Genomic DNA, 20,924 nt, shown 5'->3' on the forward strand with positions numbered 1-20,924 from the left:
AGCAGTCAGGGAGTTGCCAGGGCTGGTCCCGTCAGGGGCTCAGGGGAGAACCAGTTCCTGGCCTTTTGCAGACCCTTGCAGCTGCCAGCACTCCTCGGCTGGTGGCCCCTTCCTCCAATCTGCTATGTCATCACATCTGACTCTGACCCTCCTGTACCCCTCCTTTTAAGGACCCTTTTTTTTTTTTTTTTTTTTTGTGGTACGCGGGCCTCTCACTGTTGTGGCCTCTCCCATTGCGGAGCACAGGCTCCGGACGCGCAGGCTCAGCGGCTATGGCTCACGGGCCCAGCCGCTCCGCGGCATGTGGGATCCTCCCGGACCGGGGCACGAACCCGTGTCCCCTGCATCGGCAGGCGGACTCTCAACCACTGCGCCACCAGGGAAGCCTAAGGACCGTTTTGATTCCACTGAACCCACCCAGATAATCCGGGTTCACCCCCCATCTCGTGAGCCTTAATCACATCTGCAAAGTCCCTTTTGCCACATGAGGTAACACATTCCCAGTTGCCAAAGATTAGCACGTGGACACCTTTGAGGGCTGTTAGTCTATAACAGAGTCCCTCTTTTAAAAAGTCTCAGGTAATAAAAAAAAATTAACTTTTCAAAGAGTCTATTTACTGGAATTTACTGTTATCCCCTGAGCCGAAGGTCTGTGTCCCCTGTCAAAGGGATGCCATGGATAGGCGGCTGTCAGGCCTTAAGTCTCATTCAGGGTCCTGACATCAACCAGTGGAAAGAGTTTAAAACAAGTTAGTGCTGCAGAATAGCGGTGCCTCATCCTCCAGCACATCCCACTGTGGCTTCTGGTTTGGGTCACAGGGCCACGAGTCTGTCCAGTTTTAAGGTCCAGAAGCAGAGTCCCCTCTAGCACCCATGCAGGAGCCTCTCTCCCACCCCTGGCTCGTCCTCTGCCCATCGGCTCTGGGGCCTTTACACAGCCAGTTACGAGGCCCTCGGGTTGGGGGGAGGTTAGGGTCTTCTGCAAAAAGAGCTTTGCCCTGGGTTCTGAGTGACCCCAGCACCCAGAGCAGCGTCTGATGCTGACAAGGAAAGAGACTCCCACGCGTGCCAGCCCTGAACACCCAAGGTCCAGCGACTGACACACTGAGCATCGATCATAACTGCATCTAAGGATAGACAGTCAGACCCGGAAGGACCCGGAATGGCTTTCTGCCGTCACTTAGGCCAGCTTGCTAACTTCACATTTGAGGAAACGGAAGGCAGACGGTGCTCAGGGCCGGCCTGGTGGAGACAGGGCGAGGATGGGGGGACGCGGCCCCCAGGATGGGATGCCCTTTCAAGCCCTTACGACTGGTGCTGGGGACACTTTCTCTTCACCACCAGGCTCTGGCTCTGGGACCCAGTGAGTGCCATGGGCCTGGACCTTCGCCATAAGCACCTGAAACGTGACACCTGTCTTTCCAGCACCTCTTTACTCTCCGTGGACCCTTGACTCTGACTTCGAGGGCTGAGCATGTCACCTGCGTCCAGGCAGCAGTGATCTCTCATGCCAGCCACTGGGGGTGCACTGCCTTCCCTCTCTCTCGGGGAGGACCTGCCGCCAGGGGGTAGTCAGCAGGCGGCCTCCAGCTCAGGAGCTCCTGTGTCTGCTCCAAGGTCATGCTCTGCTTGGGTTCCTCCCAGTGACTAAAGCACAGCCGAGGTCCTGGAGCCCGGCCGCTGCTTCCCCACGCAGGATCCCCTGATAGGCAGGCTGTGCTCGGAGAGCCCCCCGCTTTCCCTAGTCTCCCGAACCACCCAGCTCAGAACACTCCCTGCAGGTAAGTGGGTCAGTAGAAATGGACCCTTCTTTTTTCCCAGAGCTGGGCATCTTTCCCCAAGTACTTGCAGGTTCCTGGTCTTCCAGGCCTCATGCCTCTGGGCACGGTGGACCCAGGCCTCTTCACTAGTGGACCCCCCAATGAACAGCTCTCCTGGCAACACCCAGAAAAACTTCCAAAGGCTTCCTCAACCGAGCAAAGCCACCCGGGACCGTTCTTGGGGTGCAGAAGCGAGCGCTGCCTGCCAGAGCCCTAGAGGCAGTTCAGAGGTGAACTTGCCAAAGCAAGCGATGGGGGCCTGAGGGTCTGGTCCCGAGAGGCACAGCATAGAGCCTGCTTCCCAAAAGGATGTCCCCCCGAGCCCCGCCACCCAGGGCTCAGCACGTTACAGAAGAGGCTACAGGGAGCAACAAGCTCTGTCCTACCAGCCAGAGGTGCGGGAAAGGAGCTTCCCATGCAGCTCCGGGGGGCACAGAGCTGCCTAGCCGCCCGCAGCATGGACAGAGTAAAACCCCAATTCCTGTGGGCTTACCCGCCATCACTCCCACACGTCCCCTTCTGCTCCAGCCAGACCCGGCCACCCATCATTCCCCGAGCAAGCTTCTGCTCGTTCACATCTCAGCTTTTATCGAAGCTGCTCTCTCTAGTTGGGACAGCCTCCTCCATTCGTCCACGGAGCAAATCACCTTGTCCCTCAAGATCCAGCTCTGGTGGCTCCTTCTCAGTGAAGTCTTCCCCGACTAACCCTCAGCATGAGCCTTTGCATCTTGGGGTCTCCACGGTGCTTGGGGGAGCCAGGAAACCAGGCCAAGCCTCCGCATCTCTAGGCTATGCACCTCCAGATTTCCAACCATCCCTCAAAGTGTACACGTTTCAGAGTTCAGGAGGCTCCTCTCAATTTGTCAGCATCCCCCCCGTAAAATATGGCGTCCAGGGACTTCCCTGGAGGTTCCAGTGTTTAAGACACTGAGCTTCCAATGCAGGGCGTGCGGGTTCGATCCCTGGTCGGGGACTAAAATCCCACATGCCGTGCGACGCGACCAAAAAAAAAAAAAAAAAAAAAGTGGTGTCCAGGCAGGGTGCTGACCAGAGGCTCCTGTTCCTGTGGGTGGCCAGAGGGCCTTCCTCGGGGACCCAGTCTCAACACAACTGGAGAGGTGGGACAGATGCACAGATGCGGAGGACTGTGGCTCTGCAGCCAGGCTGTCTGGGTGGGATTCTGACTCAGATCATAGCCGTGAGTCCCTGAACACATTATTTAAGCTCCTGAACGTCAGACCCTTTATCTATATAATGGAGATAACAATAGCACATATCTCGAAAGGTAGCTATGGCTGTGAAATGAGTTAATCCATGGAATGTGCCTGGAACAGCCCCGAGGGCATAGTAGGGGGCTAGTGTGACAGAAGTGACACATGCAGCTGTCCCCAAGTGAAGGCTGGAACCCAGGGCTCCCACCGCTAGCTTCACACCTATAATGATGGGCATGCAAGAGAACAGGTTCCACAGCTTTCTTTGTTCCACGGGGAAAAGCAGCCGGGGGTAGGGCTGACTTCCAGGTAGATGGACAACTGTGCTGATTAGACTCCTGGGAGCAGACTCAGTAAGACGGATTGAGAGCTGAAAGAATATTCCGGTCCCACCGCCTCCTTCCCCTACGTGGGGCTCTCTATCAGGATTTTACAAACCTTACCGCCAGTTTATCTGTCCCGCTGCTGCAGTTACAGCCCACTCCCAGGCCACTGTCCCAGGGAAGCTGTGCACCCCGCTTTCCCAGCATCCCACCCTGTCTGTGGAATTCTCCCACGCGGCCTCCACCCCTCCCTTCTGTCTCCAGGCTCTGATACAGGAAGGCCAACCAGGGGAAAGCAGACGCGGCCAAGCCAGATTTGTCCCGAATAATCCACAAGGGCCATGAGCACAGATGAGGGGTGGGGAAGGCATGGGATGCACAAGGACTCTACACAGTTGCCCCACACAGGAATAAAACATCGACCCTTCCAAGTACTCATCCTACGACAGGCCCGGTTCCACAATCTGCCCTCTTCCGAGCCCTCTCTACAGGGCAAGCATGGCACTAAACACTCCGGAGTCGAGAAGGGTAAAACATCAAGGATCTTCCAGTGGGAGAAACAGACCCCTGTACGTGTGGCTCAGACCCAGCAGGGCCCAGGGTTTCTGCAGGAGGGGGCAGTGCGGTCTGCCCTTCTCAGACCACGAGGACAAGCCCAGAGGGACTTAGGCTGGAGGGTCCCAGAAAGGCAAATTTAAACTACAGAGCTCCCAGATCCCTCCTCCAGTCCAGTCATCTTTGAGAGAAGAAGTTGGGAACAGGGTCCCTCCTGGAGGAAGGATGAAACAGAACATATCACCTTCGAGCCAGAGAGCTCTGAGTTTGAATCCTGGCTCAGATCGACCAAGTAGACTTGCTTGGTCTATACCAGCAGCCCTCACTAGAAAGTTCTGAGATGATGGAAATGCTCTAGTCCATGTTGTCCGATATGGTAGCCACTAGCCACATGTGGCCAGTGAACTCTTGAAATATGTGCTGCAGGACTGAGGAATGGAATTTTTATTAGTTTCAATTAAATTTATACAGCCCCATGTGGCTGCTGACTACCATATTGGAAAGCATGAGTCTAGATGTTTAATTTCCACGGACATCAGTTTCCTCATCTATGTCATGGAGAAAACAGTAGCACCCGCCTTGTCAGGTTGTCATGAAGAGTGAGCAAGTCGGTTTACGTAAAGTGCTTTAGCGTATCACGGGAAACTCAAACAATGTTAATACTAATTAGTAGTAGTACTTCAAAGTGTGTGATGGGGGGCTTATAAAACAAAGTGGGAAGTTGAGAATGAAAATAGGGTAGAAAATTGAGGGGATTTCTTTTTTCTTTTTCTTTTTTACTGACGAAGGATGTATTTATTTTAAACGATTACATAAGATTCAGCTTAAGAATCATAAGGAGGAGATTTCTAATTGCCATGTCAGGAGGTGTTGAAAATCACACTGTGGTTGGCAAAACCTTGAAATATTTTTTTAGATGATTCACACATTTTCATGACTTTGTTACCCCCATCTGTTTCTCGTCAGAAAATCGTTCTGCAAAAAGGCCTGTTTACTGGAATTTGGGGGCAGTGAGGAAGGAGGATCCAGGAGGGCTGTGTCCCTCTCTGCAGCCAGCCTGGGGAGGAGAACACGAATTGGTAATTGGATGGGGGGCACAGTTATGGAAAAGAACAAAGCAGGTGGAGTCCTTGCTCCGTGTCAGTGGGGGATGGAGGGCCAGAGAACGGGCTTGGAGCTGAAGAGGAGAAATGTAAGCCTCCCTAGGACAGCCAGACAAACAGAAAGACACACACGCGCGCGCACACACACACACACACACACACACACGCACACGCGCGCGCGCGCCTCATAGATACCCCTCCCTGGGGCTTTTCCGACGCTGTCCACCAGGAGGCACTGTTTTCATGTACGCCCTAAAGCTTCTGAGCAAGATGGTCCACTCTGAGCCTAGTACCTTTAAGGAGGGAGGGGCTTGGCAGGGTGGGGGAGCTGCTGGAGATACAGACACAGGTAGTCCTAAACCAGGGGCGTTTGGAGGGTCCTGAGGGGGATGCATCATCTTCTCCACTTACCCTTCCCTCCCTTGGTACTCAGGGCCCAGAGCAGCCCCGTCTCACCCTCTGTCCAGCCTGCACAGCCCTCATGAAGCCCCTGGAACTGTTGGCCAAACATTGCCACCTGCAGCAACGCGCCATCATGCACACCCAAACCACGCCGTTGGGCGAGGCGGGGGTGCCCCAGGATCGCACGGCTTCCTCATTCTCAGGGTCACTCTTGGCACACACTGCTGCCCTATTAGGACTTGCTCAAGATGAAATTTCCCCTCCAGGTCTAGGGTGCTCAACAATGAGGTGCAGAGGAGGGCCAGTGAGAACAAAGTGCCCCTCCCAGGGTGCCCCTCCTCCTACCTCCCTGCAGGCAAGGCCTTAAAGGCAAGCTTTCACCCTCCCAGAAGCCACAAGGGCAGCCCCAGCTCCATGGGTCACTTAGGCTAGGCCCGTGAGCCATGGCCGCTGAGCCTGCGCGTCCGGAGCCTGTGCTCCGCAACGGGAGAGGCCACAACAGTGAGAGGTCTGCGTACCGCAAAAAAAACCAAAGCCAAAACCAAAACCAAAACCAAAACCAAAAAACAGTGAGCAGTGACATCCCCTCAAATGGTCTGAATGCCACTCCTGACAAGAGTCCCAGAGGACACCTGGCATCCCAGAAGGCCTGTCCACATGTATTGTCCTCAGGAGACGCAGAAGGCACCCAGTGAAGACCCAAGGGTCCAACAATCACTAGGAATTGCTTCGCTTGGTGCTGTCCTGTAAGTGGGGGTCTAGGAAGTCTAATAAGCCATTGTACTCAGAAGAAAGCCCCAAGGTGCCATTTGGGGTCTCCGCTTCCTCCAGCCCCCCGTTTCCCTATCAAGCTACCTGGGTCTTCTTCTGGAATTGGAGCATTGCCTGCTCTTCCCAGCACAGGGTCTTTGCTGCCCCTCCCCTCTTTCCTGGTTACCTCTCTGCTCAATCATTAATTCTTCTGGGGAGTCTTCCACGCCTTTGCCAAACCCCCGTTTCCGATGCTCCCATCAATCCCCCATCTTCCCCTTCCATGGCCTTTCTCACATTTGGGATTTCGTTTTTATTGGGATGATTCTTTGCTGGATATCCATTTTCACAGCTGCCTAAGGGCAGAGAACTTGTCTATGTGGTTCACCATGGCTTCCCAAAGCCTGGAGCATCGCCTGGCATAGACTACGGTGCTCTTTGTTTGTTGAATACATGATGACCTGCTCCTTGCCACCTCCCTGCGGGTGTCCTTGTGATGGAGGAGTGAGGATGCCTGTCCAGCCTGAGGGTGGAGGGAGGGTGGGGCATGCACATTCACAGGAAGAGCCTCCACACCCAGAAGCATCAGGACACGTAGACAACTGCAGGCCTGGCAGACCTCGTGTGTCTGTTACTAATAATGACAGAAATGGCTTGCTTCTCTCCCTCTATAACTTCCTTTAAACTGCATGTCCCCAAAGAGCGGAATCGATAAGCTATAAAATATACAGGTTTCAACCACTGGCCTGTGGCTCATGTCCCTTCCCTCCTTTCCATCCTTAAGTTTAGTTGCTAAACTACTGCACCTAATACTACTACTAGTAACAGCTAACACGAATGGAGCACTTATCACGTTCCAGGCACTATTTTAAGTATCTCTTTAAGTATCTCTTTAACTCCTTTAATCTTCACAACAGCCCTTTGAAGTAGTTGTGATCATTATCTCCATTTTATACATGAGAAAACAGGGGCAAAGGGAAGTTACGTAATTGTCTAACGTCCTTTGGCTAATCACTGCCATTCCTAGAACCTCTTTAAACTATTTTGCCCTCTATCAAAAAAAAAAAAAAAGTCTTCCTCAAAACGTCTTCAGAAAATGTGACGAACAGCACGACCCTCCGTCTAACGTGATAAATCAAACCGTAAACAGCCGCACACAGAGAGCATCTTTGCATCAGACAGTTTCCAGGGTGATGGTTCACGTTGTTGCACAGTATCCACCACGTGAAAGCCCCTATGACAGATTCCCCAGTAGCCCAGAGCTAAGGGAAAGTTGCCTCTCTTGGCTTCTGGTCCCCTTCCTTGTATTAGACAATATTAGTTAAGTAATTGGTGAAGTTCCTTTCTCTGCTCTGGCTGCCAGGAAGCTCAGAGATACATTTTATGGTCTATTTCAGTAGCTTCTGCTAACTTCATTTCCCACCCCCCTTTCTGCTGACTTTATTCTCCATCCATCAGTCTTTCATTACTTAGACATGTATCTTTCACTCTGTTTTTTTTTTTCTTCCCCCCCGCCCCGGAGGAAGATCTACCTGGACTTGTGTTCATTCTAAGAGACCCCGAAACCTTTTTTGAAGAAGGTAGGGGTTTCAAACAAATTATCATTTAAGGTATCATTCTGTTACCTTGTCAAGGAACAAATGTTTGGTCATCTCAGCCTCTGCCCACAAACTGCTACCCCCTTCCCTCTCTCTCGCCACACCCACCACATCACAATCTCTGGAAACAGTTACAGCCTTCCTTTTGCAGTTCTGAGTCTAGAGCTGGTGCCCCAGGATCACAGCTGCAGCATTTGTGGACCGCCTCAGCTACCTGCCCTCCAGGGTCCCCATCCCCATGAAAAAAATTATGCCATTGGACTCCATCACACGTTCTCACTTTTTGAAACCTTTGTGCCCCCAAATTCTTTCTCAAGCACTCTTCCACTAGCCAAAAAGATTCTGTTGAATTTTACCTTTTGTAGTTTTATTTCCAAAATGATAGATACTCTGAATATATTGGTAACGCTTTCTCAATTCATAGTCTTCCTTCTACCCCCAAATTCTCATACTTCTCCAGGTGCCATGGTTCTGCGGCAGCCAATACTTTTTTTCCTTAATTTTTATGGGGGTAGAGTTGATTTACAGTGTTGTGTTAGTTTCAGGTGTACAGCAAAGTGATTCAGTTATGCATATACATATATCTACTCTTTTTTAGATTCTTTTCCCATATAGGCCATTACAGAGTATTAATAGAGTTCCCTGTGCTATACAGTAGATCTTTATTAGTTATCCATTTTATATATAGTAGTGTGTATATGTTAATTCCAATCTTCCAATTTCTCCCTACCCCCCTTTACCATAAGTTTGTTTTCTATATCTGTAACTCTCTTTGTTGTGTAGATAAGTTCATTTGTACCTTTTTTTAAGATTCCACATATAGCAGCTGACATTTTTAATGCCCAGTATTGACTCTCCTTTCTCTGGTAATACATCCCAATTTTCCTTTGGGGAGCGACTCTGTCCATACAATGCAGTCGTAGAAGGACAGTCATTGAAGGTGCCCTAGCCAGAGGGTGAGCACATGAGACACCAGCCCAATCAGTGCCATCTCCCTGGAAGGTAACTTTTGAGCACCATGTCCCAGGATGCGCAAACAGTGATGCCCTAAGGATGCTGCCCATTCGTTCCTGCTACCCAGACCCCTGAAGCTGCCCTGTTCCTGGTCCTTTATTGCACCTTGGCCACGCAGCTTTCACTTAGTTCTCTAAACTGAATAGCCTCAACGAATTCGTTTTTTTGTTTAAGATAGTCAAGTTGGATTCTGTTGCTTACAACAAAGAACTCTAACTGATACATAACTCCCCCAACTAAGAATAATTGACCTGGACTATACTTGAGGTCTCTTTAACCTCTAACGATCTGTAATTCCAGTAACCTCACACAACATAAATGACAGGGCATCGAAGTCAAGATTTAGGAGAAGAAAAAGGAAAATGTGAAAGCTACAGAAAGAAGAGATTTAAAATGTTGTGGTAGGTTAATTGTTGCCTAGCAAATGTTCATTCCCTCCCTTCTATCTTAATAGGAAAAATAGAGTTCCCCATTCATGTTGAGTTGGACCACGTGATCTGTTTTGGTCAATGGAAAGTGGGTGTCAAAGGGTGCTAGTTCTGATCGCAAGGCCTTAAGAGTCCTCCCATGTTTCGGTTCACTTCTCCCCCGTGAGAAGAGTATGTCCTAGGAAGAATGAGACTCACGTGGAGCTGACCCGAACCCAACCCTCAGCCTGGAGCCAAGTTTAGTGTGGAGAAGCTGAACCCTAGACAGCCTGTAGATGCACGAGTAAGAAATAAATGCTTGCCATAAAATCTTAAGGACTTTTTTGTCATGCAGCATTATTATGGCAATAGCTGACTGACACAAATTTGTTTTGATTTCAGTCAACTTTAAGCCTAACAATTTTCAGCTTCATCAGACCTAGGGAGGGGTGAGGGAATGTCCTACCTGCTACTTTGACCTGCTTGGAGGCACAGGCTTTGCAGGGGAGCACCTGGAACTCTTCTGCCTGGTACATGGAGTAATCGGTACTGGCAATGACCAGGGTATCTCCGGGCTTCCATGATTGTACATCGTCTTCAAGATTCAGGATGGTGCTGTTCACGTTGGTGTCGATGGTGACGGTGAGTTTCGGCCTCACTGTTAACCCAAAACAGGAGAGACTGAGAGATAAAGCTTTGCTCCTGCCACACTTCTGACTCCCCACCTCTTCCCTTCCCCTCCCTAAATCAGTAAATGCCAGGTTTGCCTATCCAAAACCCAAATCACCAGGCTCACCCCATCCAAGTCTCAAAGGTTTTTTGAAGTCAACAAAAACCCTACCAGAAAAGAGCCATTCATTAGCTCTGGGCACGGGAATTTTCCACAAACTCCTTAGCTGGAGTTAAATGTGGCTGCCTCACCACACCTGTTTTGCAAAAGATGTGAAACAAATATAGTCCCTCTCAACTATTATTTTCAGTAGCTGTAAGCCTCCCCTCCAAAGAACTTCCATCCCTAATCACTGCCTTCTGGAGATGGCCAAGTGCCCCTGAGAACAAACCGACCATTTCCAATCCCTTCTAACGAGCACCTCGAGAACCGGGTTTAAAATAACATCCCCCAAAGAGGCCATGAGCTGCGTGTCTATGCAGGGGAGGGCTGCAGGAAGGTCAGCTCTGTCCACTGCACCCTGGTTTTCCTGGACCAGGCCCTTCCCCTTCCTGAAAGGCATGTGGGCAGGGTGGAGCTCTGATGGCTCCTGCCAACTCCGAGGACCCTCCCACAGCTCCTGTGTCACAGAGGTGCTCTCCATCACGAGCTTGGTAGGAGCGTGGGGTCACTGAGATGCCCAGAGGCAGTTGAACCAGCCATCAAAACTCCCAATGCATAGCTGGCAGCTCAAGGAACCGAGCCACGGTTGCATTTCTGTCCCCAGCAAGGAGCTGCTTACCAGGCTTCCCACAGAGGAACCGCACACGGTAGCTCTGGCAGCCTTGGCCCTGGTCATAGCACACAAACCTATAATCCTGGCCTCTTTTGTAGACAACCTCGGTGGTGAGGTTAACTCCATCCACTGTAGTGGCCTGGGAACAGCACGGAAATTACAGAGCAAAGTCATTTCTTTTTGTAAAGAAGGAAGGTTATGATTAATGTTATAAACATATACGCACGAGTCTAAAATTGTTCCTGCTGCAAAACTTATTCACAATGGCCTTAAGTTATTATTCGGACATTTCCCCTTCTCGATTTTGTATAAGAAAGACAGCATGAAGTCACAGGATGGATAAACATCTTGCCTGGCGTCCTACCGTATTTGGTATCCAAACCAGTGACTGACTGCCCTGGTGAACGTTTTCTGGAGTGTTTACAGCCAGCACGCACTCTTTTAGGAGCTGTGCTGCCTGCTTTCTTACAACTTGTCCCACTCGCCACCACGAGCACCATCAAGAGTGGCCAACATTTATTGAAGACTCACTATGATCGATCCACTGGTGCCTAAATGTGGCTCCACATCCTGTGGGGAGTCTAAAAACACTCACGCCCAGGCCCCGTCTGTGGAGTCTCAGGTTTGATTGTGTCCAGGGGGCGGCCTGGGCATCAGGACGTTTAATGGCTGCCCAGGTGACTCCAACGGGAAGTCATATTTGAGAACCCCTCTTGGAGTTATGGGGTTACATACGTTATTTCATTCCCTCTTCTTGGCTGTGAGGTCTATGAGGCTGTCGCTGGTTTTACAGATTAGGAAACGGACGCTCAGAGAGGTTGGGTAACTTGCCCACTTGAATCCGGATGCATCCAACTATATGGCTGGTGCTTCGCAGCCCCTCCACTGCTGCCCTCAGGCACTACTGCCCTCGGTTCAGCGTCTGTCTCCTTCCAGTGGCTGGTGGGTTCTGGAAAGGCCAGGTTTTGCCTCCCTCCCTGATCCCGGCATCCAGCCCAGGGCCTGGCACAGAGCACAGTCTCAGCTGATGAGAGCTGATGGGCGAGAAGCTTCAAGGCCAGGTAGAGAATTTAGGGAGTGGGTTCAGAGAAGGGCATGATCCCAGGGCCGGGGTATGTCTGCATCATGACTGGGGCTGTCATCAGAGACTTGCAATTTAGAGCAAGGGCTGCAGCTGTTATCCTCGTTGGCACAGAAACCAAAGGGACCAGGGCCAGGCAAATAGGAAGGTAAAGTTTCGTCAATCGAAAAAGGCGGGGTGGGGGGGAACTTTTAGGAAACCCTGCTTTGAACCCAGCAGATAGCCGCTGCCCTTGGCTTGGAAGGAGAGCTATGGAGACATGAGTCCAGCCAGAAAGAAAATTCAGCCCTTTCCTGCAAGCAACACACTCACAGCCATTATCCGGGGTGGTCTCTGCAGCAGAGAGGCAGGCATTGCGGACTTGCTCTTAGAGGAAAACACTAAGGCTCAGAGGGGTTTAGAAGCAAGTTCAAGGTCACCTGAATGTCAAGCCCATGCCTCTGACCCCCGGATCTCTTCTCCTGAGGCCAGCATGTTTTTCAGTTAAGACACCCCTTAATATTGAGAACTGAGCCTGAAAACATCATCCAACGGAGCTGGACGTTTTTTAAGGTGCAACGTCCGGTAAACATTTCAGGAAACCTCTACTCAGTCTTGCTGCTTTTCTTGTTTTCCTTTTTCTAACCGTAAGAACGACCTTAGCTTTGGATAAAAAGAGTAAAAAGGGCTTTACCACCGTCCAGTGAACCTCGATCTTCACTTTAAGTAGACACAATGTGATTGTTACTCGTGATAATAATTATAAAATAACTAGCAATATCATAATAAACAATAACATAGGAAAATCATTTTAAAATAATAAAAAAATTATGGGCACTCACTCACTATGCATTGTTGCATTAAATCCACAAAAGAAGCCCATGAGGGAACAATTCTTATCTCCATTTTTGCTTATGGGGAAATTGAGACACTAAATTCAATAACTTGACTGATATCTATGGCCAGGATTGCTAGTGAGGATGACCCAGGGTGCAAGATTTAAGGCAGCACTCACTCTCAGGGTCATGCGAGTGCAGAGTCGGCACCTGGGAGTGAGAGCCACCTTAAATTTTGTGCCTCGGGCACCTCACGCGTCTAACCTTAGTCCTGTCACTGTTGGTAAGCCACAGCTCACAAGTGACAGAGCTGGATGCAAACTAGGAGCTATCTGGTTTCCAAATACATCTTCCAACCACCAGACTGATCTCCAGCCACTGTGCCGGGGCTGAGGGAGAAGAGGGGACTGCCCAAGATGGTCTCAGCCCCAAGGATGTGTGAGTCCAGCAGGTCCCACTGGCCTTGAAGGGCGGGTGGGTTTTAAGGGAGAAGGTGGGAGGAGAGGAGGTTTCAACCCAGGAGAACCGCAGGAAGGGTAATGACATGGGAACAGGGGACTGTGGTTTTGGTTTTGATTCTGCAGAATCACAAGCTATCAGATCTGGAAAAGATTTCCTTGAGTTGAGGTCAACTGTGTAAGTCCTATTTCCTCTTTCTTTCCAACTCGCCATCCTGCCTAGGTGACAAATGTCCTTAACACCCCCTTCCCCTCCAGAGGATTTGACCACGTCAGGGTAGAGCAAGTATCTGGGGGACCCCTTGTGTGGGGCGGCCACAGCCCTTCAGGTGCACTGGGGCCTGCACGGTGGTCAGAGGTGGCCAGTGACCACAGTGACCTGTTATTTCCCATAGTGGCAAAAATGGGCACATGGGCATTTCAGTTTTGCTTCAGTCTCTCTGGTGGGTTAATTAACTAGGCCACTGAGCCCCTGGCTGATGTGTCTGACACTCTATCTATAAAGAGGATGCAACCTTGCTTTTCTCACCTGTGGTAAACACAGGACAAGCCTGGCTTCGCTTTTCTGACCTCAGAAAAACCCGCAGTATAGTCCACCTCATTGTCTTTTATGACTAGAAAGAGATGTTCTGGCTAAGTCTGGGGTCACTACTGATTAGAGGTTGACGGTGAGGAGAAAAGGGATGAACCTGGCATTTCCAGAATGCAGCACTTCCTCCTTTCCTTTAGGGGCGGAGCTTTGATTCACTTTTGGAGGCACGTGACATGTTTTTAGATGACTGCCTCAAGGAACCTTTGTTTTGCCAAGACAAAGCCAAGATTTTATTCTGGAATTGAGAGTTTTGAACTCATAAGGGGTTATAATGCTCAGCAAAATATTGTCAAAGAATGCACTTTTGTGGGAAGGCTGGCCCAGGCTTCTGGGTAATGGGGAAAACTGTTGTTGGGTCTTTTATTCTTCTCTGGACCTCAAATAGTTGAGACTTTGAACTCGGGGAATTCATTGTCAAGGATACTCCTTTTGTTGGAAGGCAACTGGGCCCTGCAATATGGCGGCAGACTGGTGGTTACAGAGTCTGGGGTTGGGTCCCCGTGGAAGGTCTTGGATTATGGAACTGGTGAACAGTCACATATGATTATATATGTAACATATGGAAAAATATGTATACTTTCTCCAGTCTCTTCTGCTATCTCCAAGCCTTTAGTAAAGTTTCATTCACTGTGTTAGCCTGGGATTAATTGTGCTTTGACACTCTCAGGGAAGAGCCCATATCTGTGCTGGGAGCAAAGTTACTGAGAGCTAGAAATGCCTAAGAAAAGCTGTTTTCCTAGCATGGAGAAGTGGTCTTCTAAACAACAGTGATCTGGAGCCAGGCAGCTGGCAGAGCAAACACCAAGAGGGATTTGCAGAGCATGGAAGCATTCCTCGAGGATTTCCAGAAATACTTGGGGAGGGAGTGCTGGTACAAGACTGGACTTCCTGTAGCCAAGTGAACTGGAGGAATAAAACGATGGCTCTTTCAGAATGAGAGCTGGAACACTCAGGGTTGCAAGAGAAAATTAAAATTAAATCTGGGAAGTATGTGCTTTGGGGGAGTCAGCACTTTTTGATTCTGTTGGACCCAAGAAGAATCTCCAAGGTGTAACTGAATCTGGGTAAATCCTTCTCAGTAACGCTGGAGCCATGTGAACGGGGAGCCTTAGCCAAACAATGAGAAAGATTTCCCTGGCCTTTGCTAACTGCAGAACAGAGTGTCCTCTCTTGGAAAACTGGTCCCTTGTCCCACAGTCCCTCTACGATGCAAGGCAGAGGGCAGAAGTACTGCCTCAGGGTGGGGGTCAGGGGGTGGAGGGGTGGAGGCAGTCCGATGACCTGGGACCTGCGGTTAGATCATCTGAAAGAAGGTGCTGTACAAATGTTGCTATTTGTATTGGATGAAAGAGGATAAAATGGGCAGGGATGGTCTTTCTCAAATGACTCCTAATTCTCTAACAGTTAAGTGGCCCCAAACCTTGTTCTGGAAGAAGACCAGGCATAAGGAAATAAACTCCATTTCCTTGCACATGTCTCTGTCTTTCTTCTGGTCCTTTGAGCTCGGAAGCTTACCAGCTGAGCCACTGAATTGGGAGGGCTGCCTATTCACCCCACACTTTCATGATGAAGGCAGCTGAGAAAGTCTAGGTCCCCCTTGGACAGAGTTAACTCCAAGTGAAGATCCCGAGCAAACACCGTCCATTCTGCAAACGCCGGTTTTCATTAACTGAGTGGAGGACAAGGCTGTAGGTGTTCTCCACCTGGGCCAGGCTCCGCCTGCACCCAAGTCCCGGCCAGATCCTGTGCACTCGAGGCCCCAAAGGAGACCAACGGAGGAGTGAAGCTGAGTAGGGCAAACCCAACCCCACGCTGGGTACCCTCAGCTGTGGCTGAAGAAGCAGCTGGGGAGAAGGAAAAGGAACTCAGCAGTAGAATCCAGGAGAGAATCTGAGGCCTAGCTTTGAAACTCACTGGTGGGGAAGCCTGGAGCAGATACACAGCTTCCACGTCAGTCTCTAAAATGAGAACAGTACTCTCTGGCTTTACCAACGTCACAGGAGGGCCGTGAGACTCACGCCACTCAAATGGCACGAAAGTCTGTGATCTAGAGAGTCTTCTTCGAGACAAAGCCTTTAGAACTATTTGGTTACCTGTATATCAATGGGGCGACTGCAGATCTTCCCTGGGTGAGTGGCCCGGAGGTCTGAAATTTTCTCCCCACCTTTAGTGTAAGACACTTGGTCATGTTCAAACCACTCTGTCCATTCCACATCTGGGAAGAAAGCAAAGAGCAGGGTCAGACGAGCAAGGGTGCAGGAGAGCCAGCCACACTCGGTGTAGCCCCCAAGCAGCCTTGGCACAATGGGAATTGAATACCATCTGTCCAGGTTCTCACCAGGCTGGGTACCAGAGGCTTCTAAACCATCTGTCAGCTTCCCCCACCTCTCCCACCTTTTTATTAAAAGTGCCTCTTTTTTTTTTTTTTTTTTTTGCGGTACGCGGGCCTCTCACTGTTGTGGCCTTTCCCGTTGCGGAGCACAGGCTCCGGACGTGCAGGCTCAGCGGCCATGGCTCACGGGCCCAGCCGCTCCGCGGCATGTGGGATCTTCCCGGACCAAGGCGCGAACCCGTGTCCCCTGCATCGGCAGGCGGACTTTCAACCACTGCGCCACCAGGGAAGCCCTAAAAGTGCCTCTTATTGACTATCTTATTTTATAAAAGCAATAGATATTCTTCACTACTGCCAAAAGGAGAAAGATGAAATCCATCCATGAACCCATTATCCAAGGATGGCAGTGAGGATTGCTTCTTTCCGTGCCCCCGTCCCCGTGTGTGTGGGCTCCTTGAAGGCTGGTTCCTACTCCTCCTGTCCGTGTTCTCTGTTCAGTGCCAGCGCCTGGCACAGAAGAGGTATTCCCTGAGAGGAAACATCCCCCTGGGCTATTCACCACGGAGACTTGATTAATTAAAGACAGCTCTCAGTTTGCAAACTGTGCAAACTGCCACAGTCAAGTGGTCCTATTGGTGCAAAAGAAAAGTCCTCGTTCTTCAAAGCCCTGGCCTTTTAGCCCCCTGTGAAATGTTACCAAGGTGTCCCAAACTCCTCACCTTGAACCCACTCGCTGGATGAAGAGACATTGAAAAGCTCGCCATGCTCCGTCCGGAAGAGTTTGAATACCCGGGCAGCAGCAGAGCCGTGGTGTCCTGTCAAAGAGGAGATCAGAGGCGTCAGCAACCAGACCAACCCCCAAATTCAGAAGGATGTGATGCTAATGCAGAGAAAGCCCCCTACACACATGGATCTTGAGTCATTTTGTTAAAAAAATTTCAGGCCAATCTTTCCAGAGCAGATTATTTATTGTCCCTTCTTTTGCTTCAGTTTTGCAAGTTTAACTGCAGTGTTCCAACAATGCTATACGTTGGAACCCCATGGTTTCTCATGTGAATTCCTCTCCAGGATTAGAACCGGCAGTACCTTCCGAAACCTTCCCTGGGCAGGGGAGGCTGGTGCTATGTAGTAACAGCCCATCCAAAGCATCTTTTTTTTTTTTTTTTGGCCACATGGCAAGGCTTGTGGGATCTTAGTTCCCCGACCAGGGATCGAACCCAGGCCCTCGGCAGTAAAAGCGTGGAGTCCTAACAACTGGACCGCCAGGGAATTTCCCAAAGCGTCATTTTTTTTTTTTTTTTTTTTTTTTTTTGGCGGTACGTGGGTCTCTCACTGTTGTGGCCTCTCCCGTTGCGGAGCACAGGCTCCGGACATGCAGGCCCAGCGGCCCTGGCTCACGGGCCCAGCCGCTCTGCGGCATGTGGGATCTTCCCGGACCGGGGCACGAACCCGTGTCCCCTGCATCGGCAGGCGGACTCTCAACCACTGCGCCACCAGGGAAGCCCCCAAAGCGTCTTTATAGCTCAAAATATTACCCTTGCTGGTTCTGTCCCAGTTCTCATCTTTCCTGTGTCACTTGTTTTGGATTAAACCAATGACGATTTCTTTGCAAATGTAAATATTATCTTAGTGATTGGCCTTAAATCAGTATGGACTTTTGCCATTCATGTAACTTGGCCATTAAGCAGCTAGTCACTCAACAGGGTGCTGGGTGGTGGATCAGCCATGTTCTGAGGGTGCAGCGTGGTTCAAAAAGCCCCTGAGTCCCTTGGTCAGAGAGACACTGGAGGGAATTTGGCCTCTCGCCATTTATTACCGTGATATTCAATGTGGTCTTCAACAGAAGAAGAGGGATTTCCTTTCACAGTTAGGAAACTCCAAGGGTGTCTGAAAAAAAAAAAAACAAAAAAGTTCTTCACACATCTGAGCCTGTACTGGAGGTAGAGTTGACGCAGAGTGTCACACAGAGGCTGTTTGGGGGAAATTAGTTTCCAGGCTGGGTTTCCCTTTCTCCAGAAGAAAAAGAGCCTTTCTCTGCAAGCCCTGGCCTTCCGAACCACTTGGCTGGCCTGATGTTTGTGGACTGTGAACCTCTGCAACTCCATGCTGGCAGTCGACAGGGTATGAATCACAAATAACAAACAAGCCCACAGACCTACGTACCACCTGCCAGGCTCAATTAGGTTCTGAAGCAAGTGCTCTCATTCCTTTAGGAAAACAAGGACACACGCTCCAAGGGAGAAAGCTTCTTTCTCTCATGAGTTAATCTCGAGGAAAATGCCACAGGCAGATGTGACTGAGTACCCAGGAATCAGCCTTGGGCCTTGGGAAGGAAAGAAATACCTCTTCTTCCTAATGAGAAGCAAAGGAGAAAAAGAAGGGGTACCATTTTGGAAAGTTATACACTCCTCTCTTCTCCATTGAAGCGTGCCCTGCTCTAGGGTGGGAAGGTTTTCTTATCCGTTTTTGTCTTCCCCCTAATACCTAACCCAGCCTCTCACTTCCTGTGAGATGTCAGTAGGTCTTGGTCCTCAATAACTTTGATTATTTTTGTGTTGATCTCTTATCTTGGAAAGTAAGTCTTCATCGAGTTTGAGGATTTGACTGTGCCACCCTTGCTTAAAAGCTTTCAGTGCCCGCCCATTTGCGTAAAAAGCAACCTCCTTGGCCCAAAGCAAGAGGCCCTCCTGTGCCCACCTTGGCAACTTCACCTCTCACTCCTCCTGTTCTTGTTCTTTCACGCCCCGTCATCAATTCCCATTGAATGTCTGCCTCCCGGCGAGAGGTCAGTACTTCCAGAGACAGGTCACAACTTACCGTGAGAGCTCAGTACCAGCTAGTTCAGCCCTAGTGCCTTATGGCAATATTTGCTCAACAGTCCCTTCCTGGGTGAATGAACAAAGGATGGTTCCAAGTCTCAGATCTTCTACTGATTTTAGGTGCTTTGAGTCTGTCATTCAAAGTGGGTCTATACAAATGAAGGGTAAAAATGTAATCCCTGCCTACCTATCTCCTTCACTTACAGAACACAGCACCCATCCTTCCGCGGCTCTTGTTTGTAAGGAGAGAATAGTTGCTAACGTTTATTGAGTTCTTATTCTGTGCTACACACAGTGGCAGGTATTTTGCTCGTATTATCACAGTTACCCTCCCCAGAGCCCTTTGAACTGGCTCCTCAAATATCCCATTGTACAGACACAGGAAGCCTGCAAAGAGAGGGTGAGTCACTTGTGCAGTCACCTAGCGGGAGGTGCAGCCCAGGCTCAAATTCAGGCCAAATCGGACGCTAGATCTTGGACCTTCTTCTGCTGAGGCCCTACGTAGCCAGTCCCTTTGTGGTTCTGCCTGTCATTGGAAATTAACGAACTGGCCTTTTGGCTTATAACACAGTGAAACAGCAGCACCCTTGGTTTTGGTTAACAAAGGAGTTTTAACAGTTTTAAAGTGTCACTGTCATTCTTTGGCTTCTTGAGTTTCCTGCCCAAACCCTTCCAGAAGGAGCAGCCCATGGGCAGTCAGAAAAAGCACCCTTGAACCCGGAGTCCTGTCCCTGCCCAGGGGACCTCTGCCCAGGCAGTAAAATTGCTTTGCTCAGAGCCCAGAAAAGGCTCTGGCCTGCCCCCATTTTGCCCACGGTCCACAGAGCTGGAAGGAGGTGCATCCCTATCTCCAGTAGCTACGGGACAGATGATCTCAACTTTCCACGGAACCGAGATCTGATTCAACACGATTCAAAGGTGTGGCTACTGTGGGGTAAAGGGCTTCCTCTTGGTGCCAACAGGCGTGCATGCCAAAGTCAGGCATGACGCTACAATCCAAGGCAAACAAAACATGCCCTGGAGCACATCAAAGGGCTCCTTCTGCCGGGGGGCCTGGCTGGGCAGACGCACTTTACGTGGTCTCTAAAACAGATGTCTGCCAATCCCCCCAGGCGTGTTCTGACCCCGCTGCTAAAGAAAGGGAAAATGACCATTAGCTGTACATCTGAGGCACGGCTTTTACACACAGTAGATGCTCAATTAATACTTTGTAAGTGGCCGATTGAATGAATGAGTTCATATACACAGAGACCTGTGGAGCTTGAAGAGTGGAATATGCTTACAAGGAAAACCAGGCTCCCTTTAAGAACAAGCCCTAACGTGTCCAATGAGGATGGATCACATGTCTGCGCCCCCCAGGGTCACCACTGAGGGTGATGTCGCCTGGGGAAACGAGCAAGGAAGTTAGGGAAAGTCAGCCTCCGGTAGCGATGCTTCAGTGTTCTGGAGCCCTGGGGAGGTGGAAGTGATGGGCGATACCTAAATCCAAGGTGTAGGAAGTGTTTGCTGCCCAATCTGGTCATCGCCTTCCTGGCCACGTCGTCCAAGTTTCGAGAGCCTTCATCATTCACGGCAACAGAAAGGATCCTGCCGTCGGGCACCGTGTTTAAATACTGGGCCAGACGTTCACTCTCTTTCTTGGATCTATAGGTGTCAAACCTAAAAAGGGCAGAGAGAGGGGATTTTAACAGTCCTAACAGCGGCCCAAAAAGAGAACTCTAAGCACCTACCTGTGGTATGACAACTAACACGCCATCCAAAGATCTCAAGGGCTATGATTTTTAAAGAAAGAAGCTTTCATTACAGCAAGAATCGATCATCTCAGACTTGACAAAGATAACCCTCCCTCATCCACGTACAATAGCTATGAAATATAGATCTCAAAAAACCTATATCACAGGTGACAAGAATTTACAAAGGAAAGACCCAGTTGTGTGATGATTCCAACTCTAAGTGTAAAGTGAACTTATTAAGTAAAAACATTTTGTACAATGACAACGGAAATTCCGAAAGAATTAATAATTCTTTCATTCAAATTTAATTCTAAATTAATTCTTTAATTTAAAGCAAAATAATTCTAAAACGAGTCTAGAAAAAGAAACCAGCATGAATAGCCAAGATTTGGGAAAAGGAAAACAGTGGTGGTACGGGGAGCGGGGGGGAATGTATGGACACTCCTGAGTCCTCAAACTGGTTTTT

General features: G+C 49.8%; 1 protein-coding gene across 1 annotated transcript in view; it reads right to left on the reverse strand.

Annotated features, from left to right (window-relative positions):
- Nucleotides 1-20,924, reverse strand: part of CEMIP (cell migration inducing hyaluronidase 1) — a gene marked incomplete at both ends in the record, with an annotated part of 71,161 nt that overhangs the window by 41,521 nt on the left and 8,716 nt on the right. The window contains 6 exons of the mRNA XM_082648889.1: nt 9,650-9,841; nt 10,635-10,767; nt 15,668-15,789; nt 16,626-16,721; nt 17,723-17,793; nt 20,205-20,384. Of these exons, the coding sequence (XP_082505015.1) occupies nt 9,650-9,841; nt 10,635-10,767; nt 15,668-15,789; nt 16,626-16,721; nt 17,723-17,793; nt 20,205-20,384 (794 nt within the window). The remainder of the gene's footprint in view (nt 1-9,649; nt 9,842-10,634; nt 10,768-15,667; nt 15,790-16,625; nt 16,722-17,722; nt 17,794-20,204; nt 20,385-20,924) is intronic.

The sequence above is a fragment of the Grampus griseus genome (genome assembly GCF_964374135.1).
Source record: "Grampus griseus genome assembly, chromosome: 2".
NCBI lineage: Eukaryota > Metazoa > Chordata > Mammalia > Artiodactyla > Delphinidae > Grampus > Grampus griseus.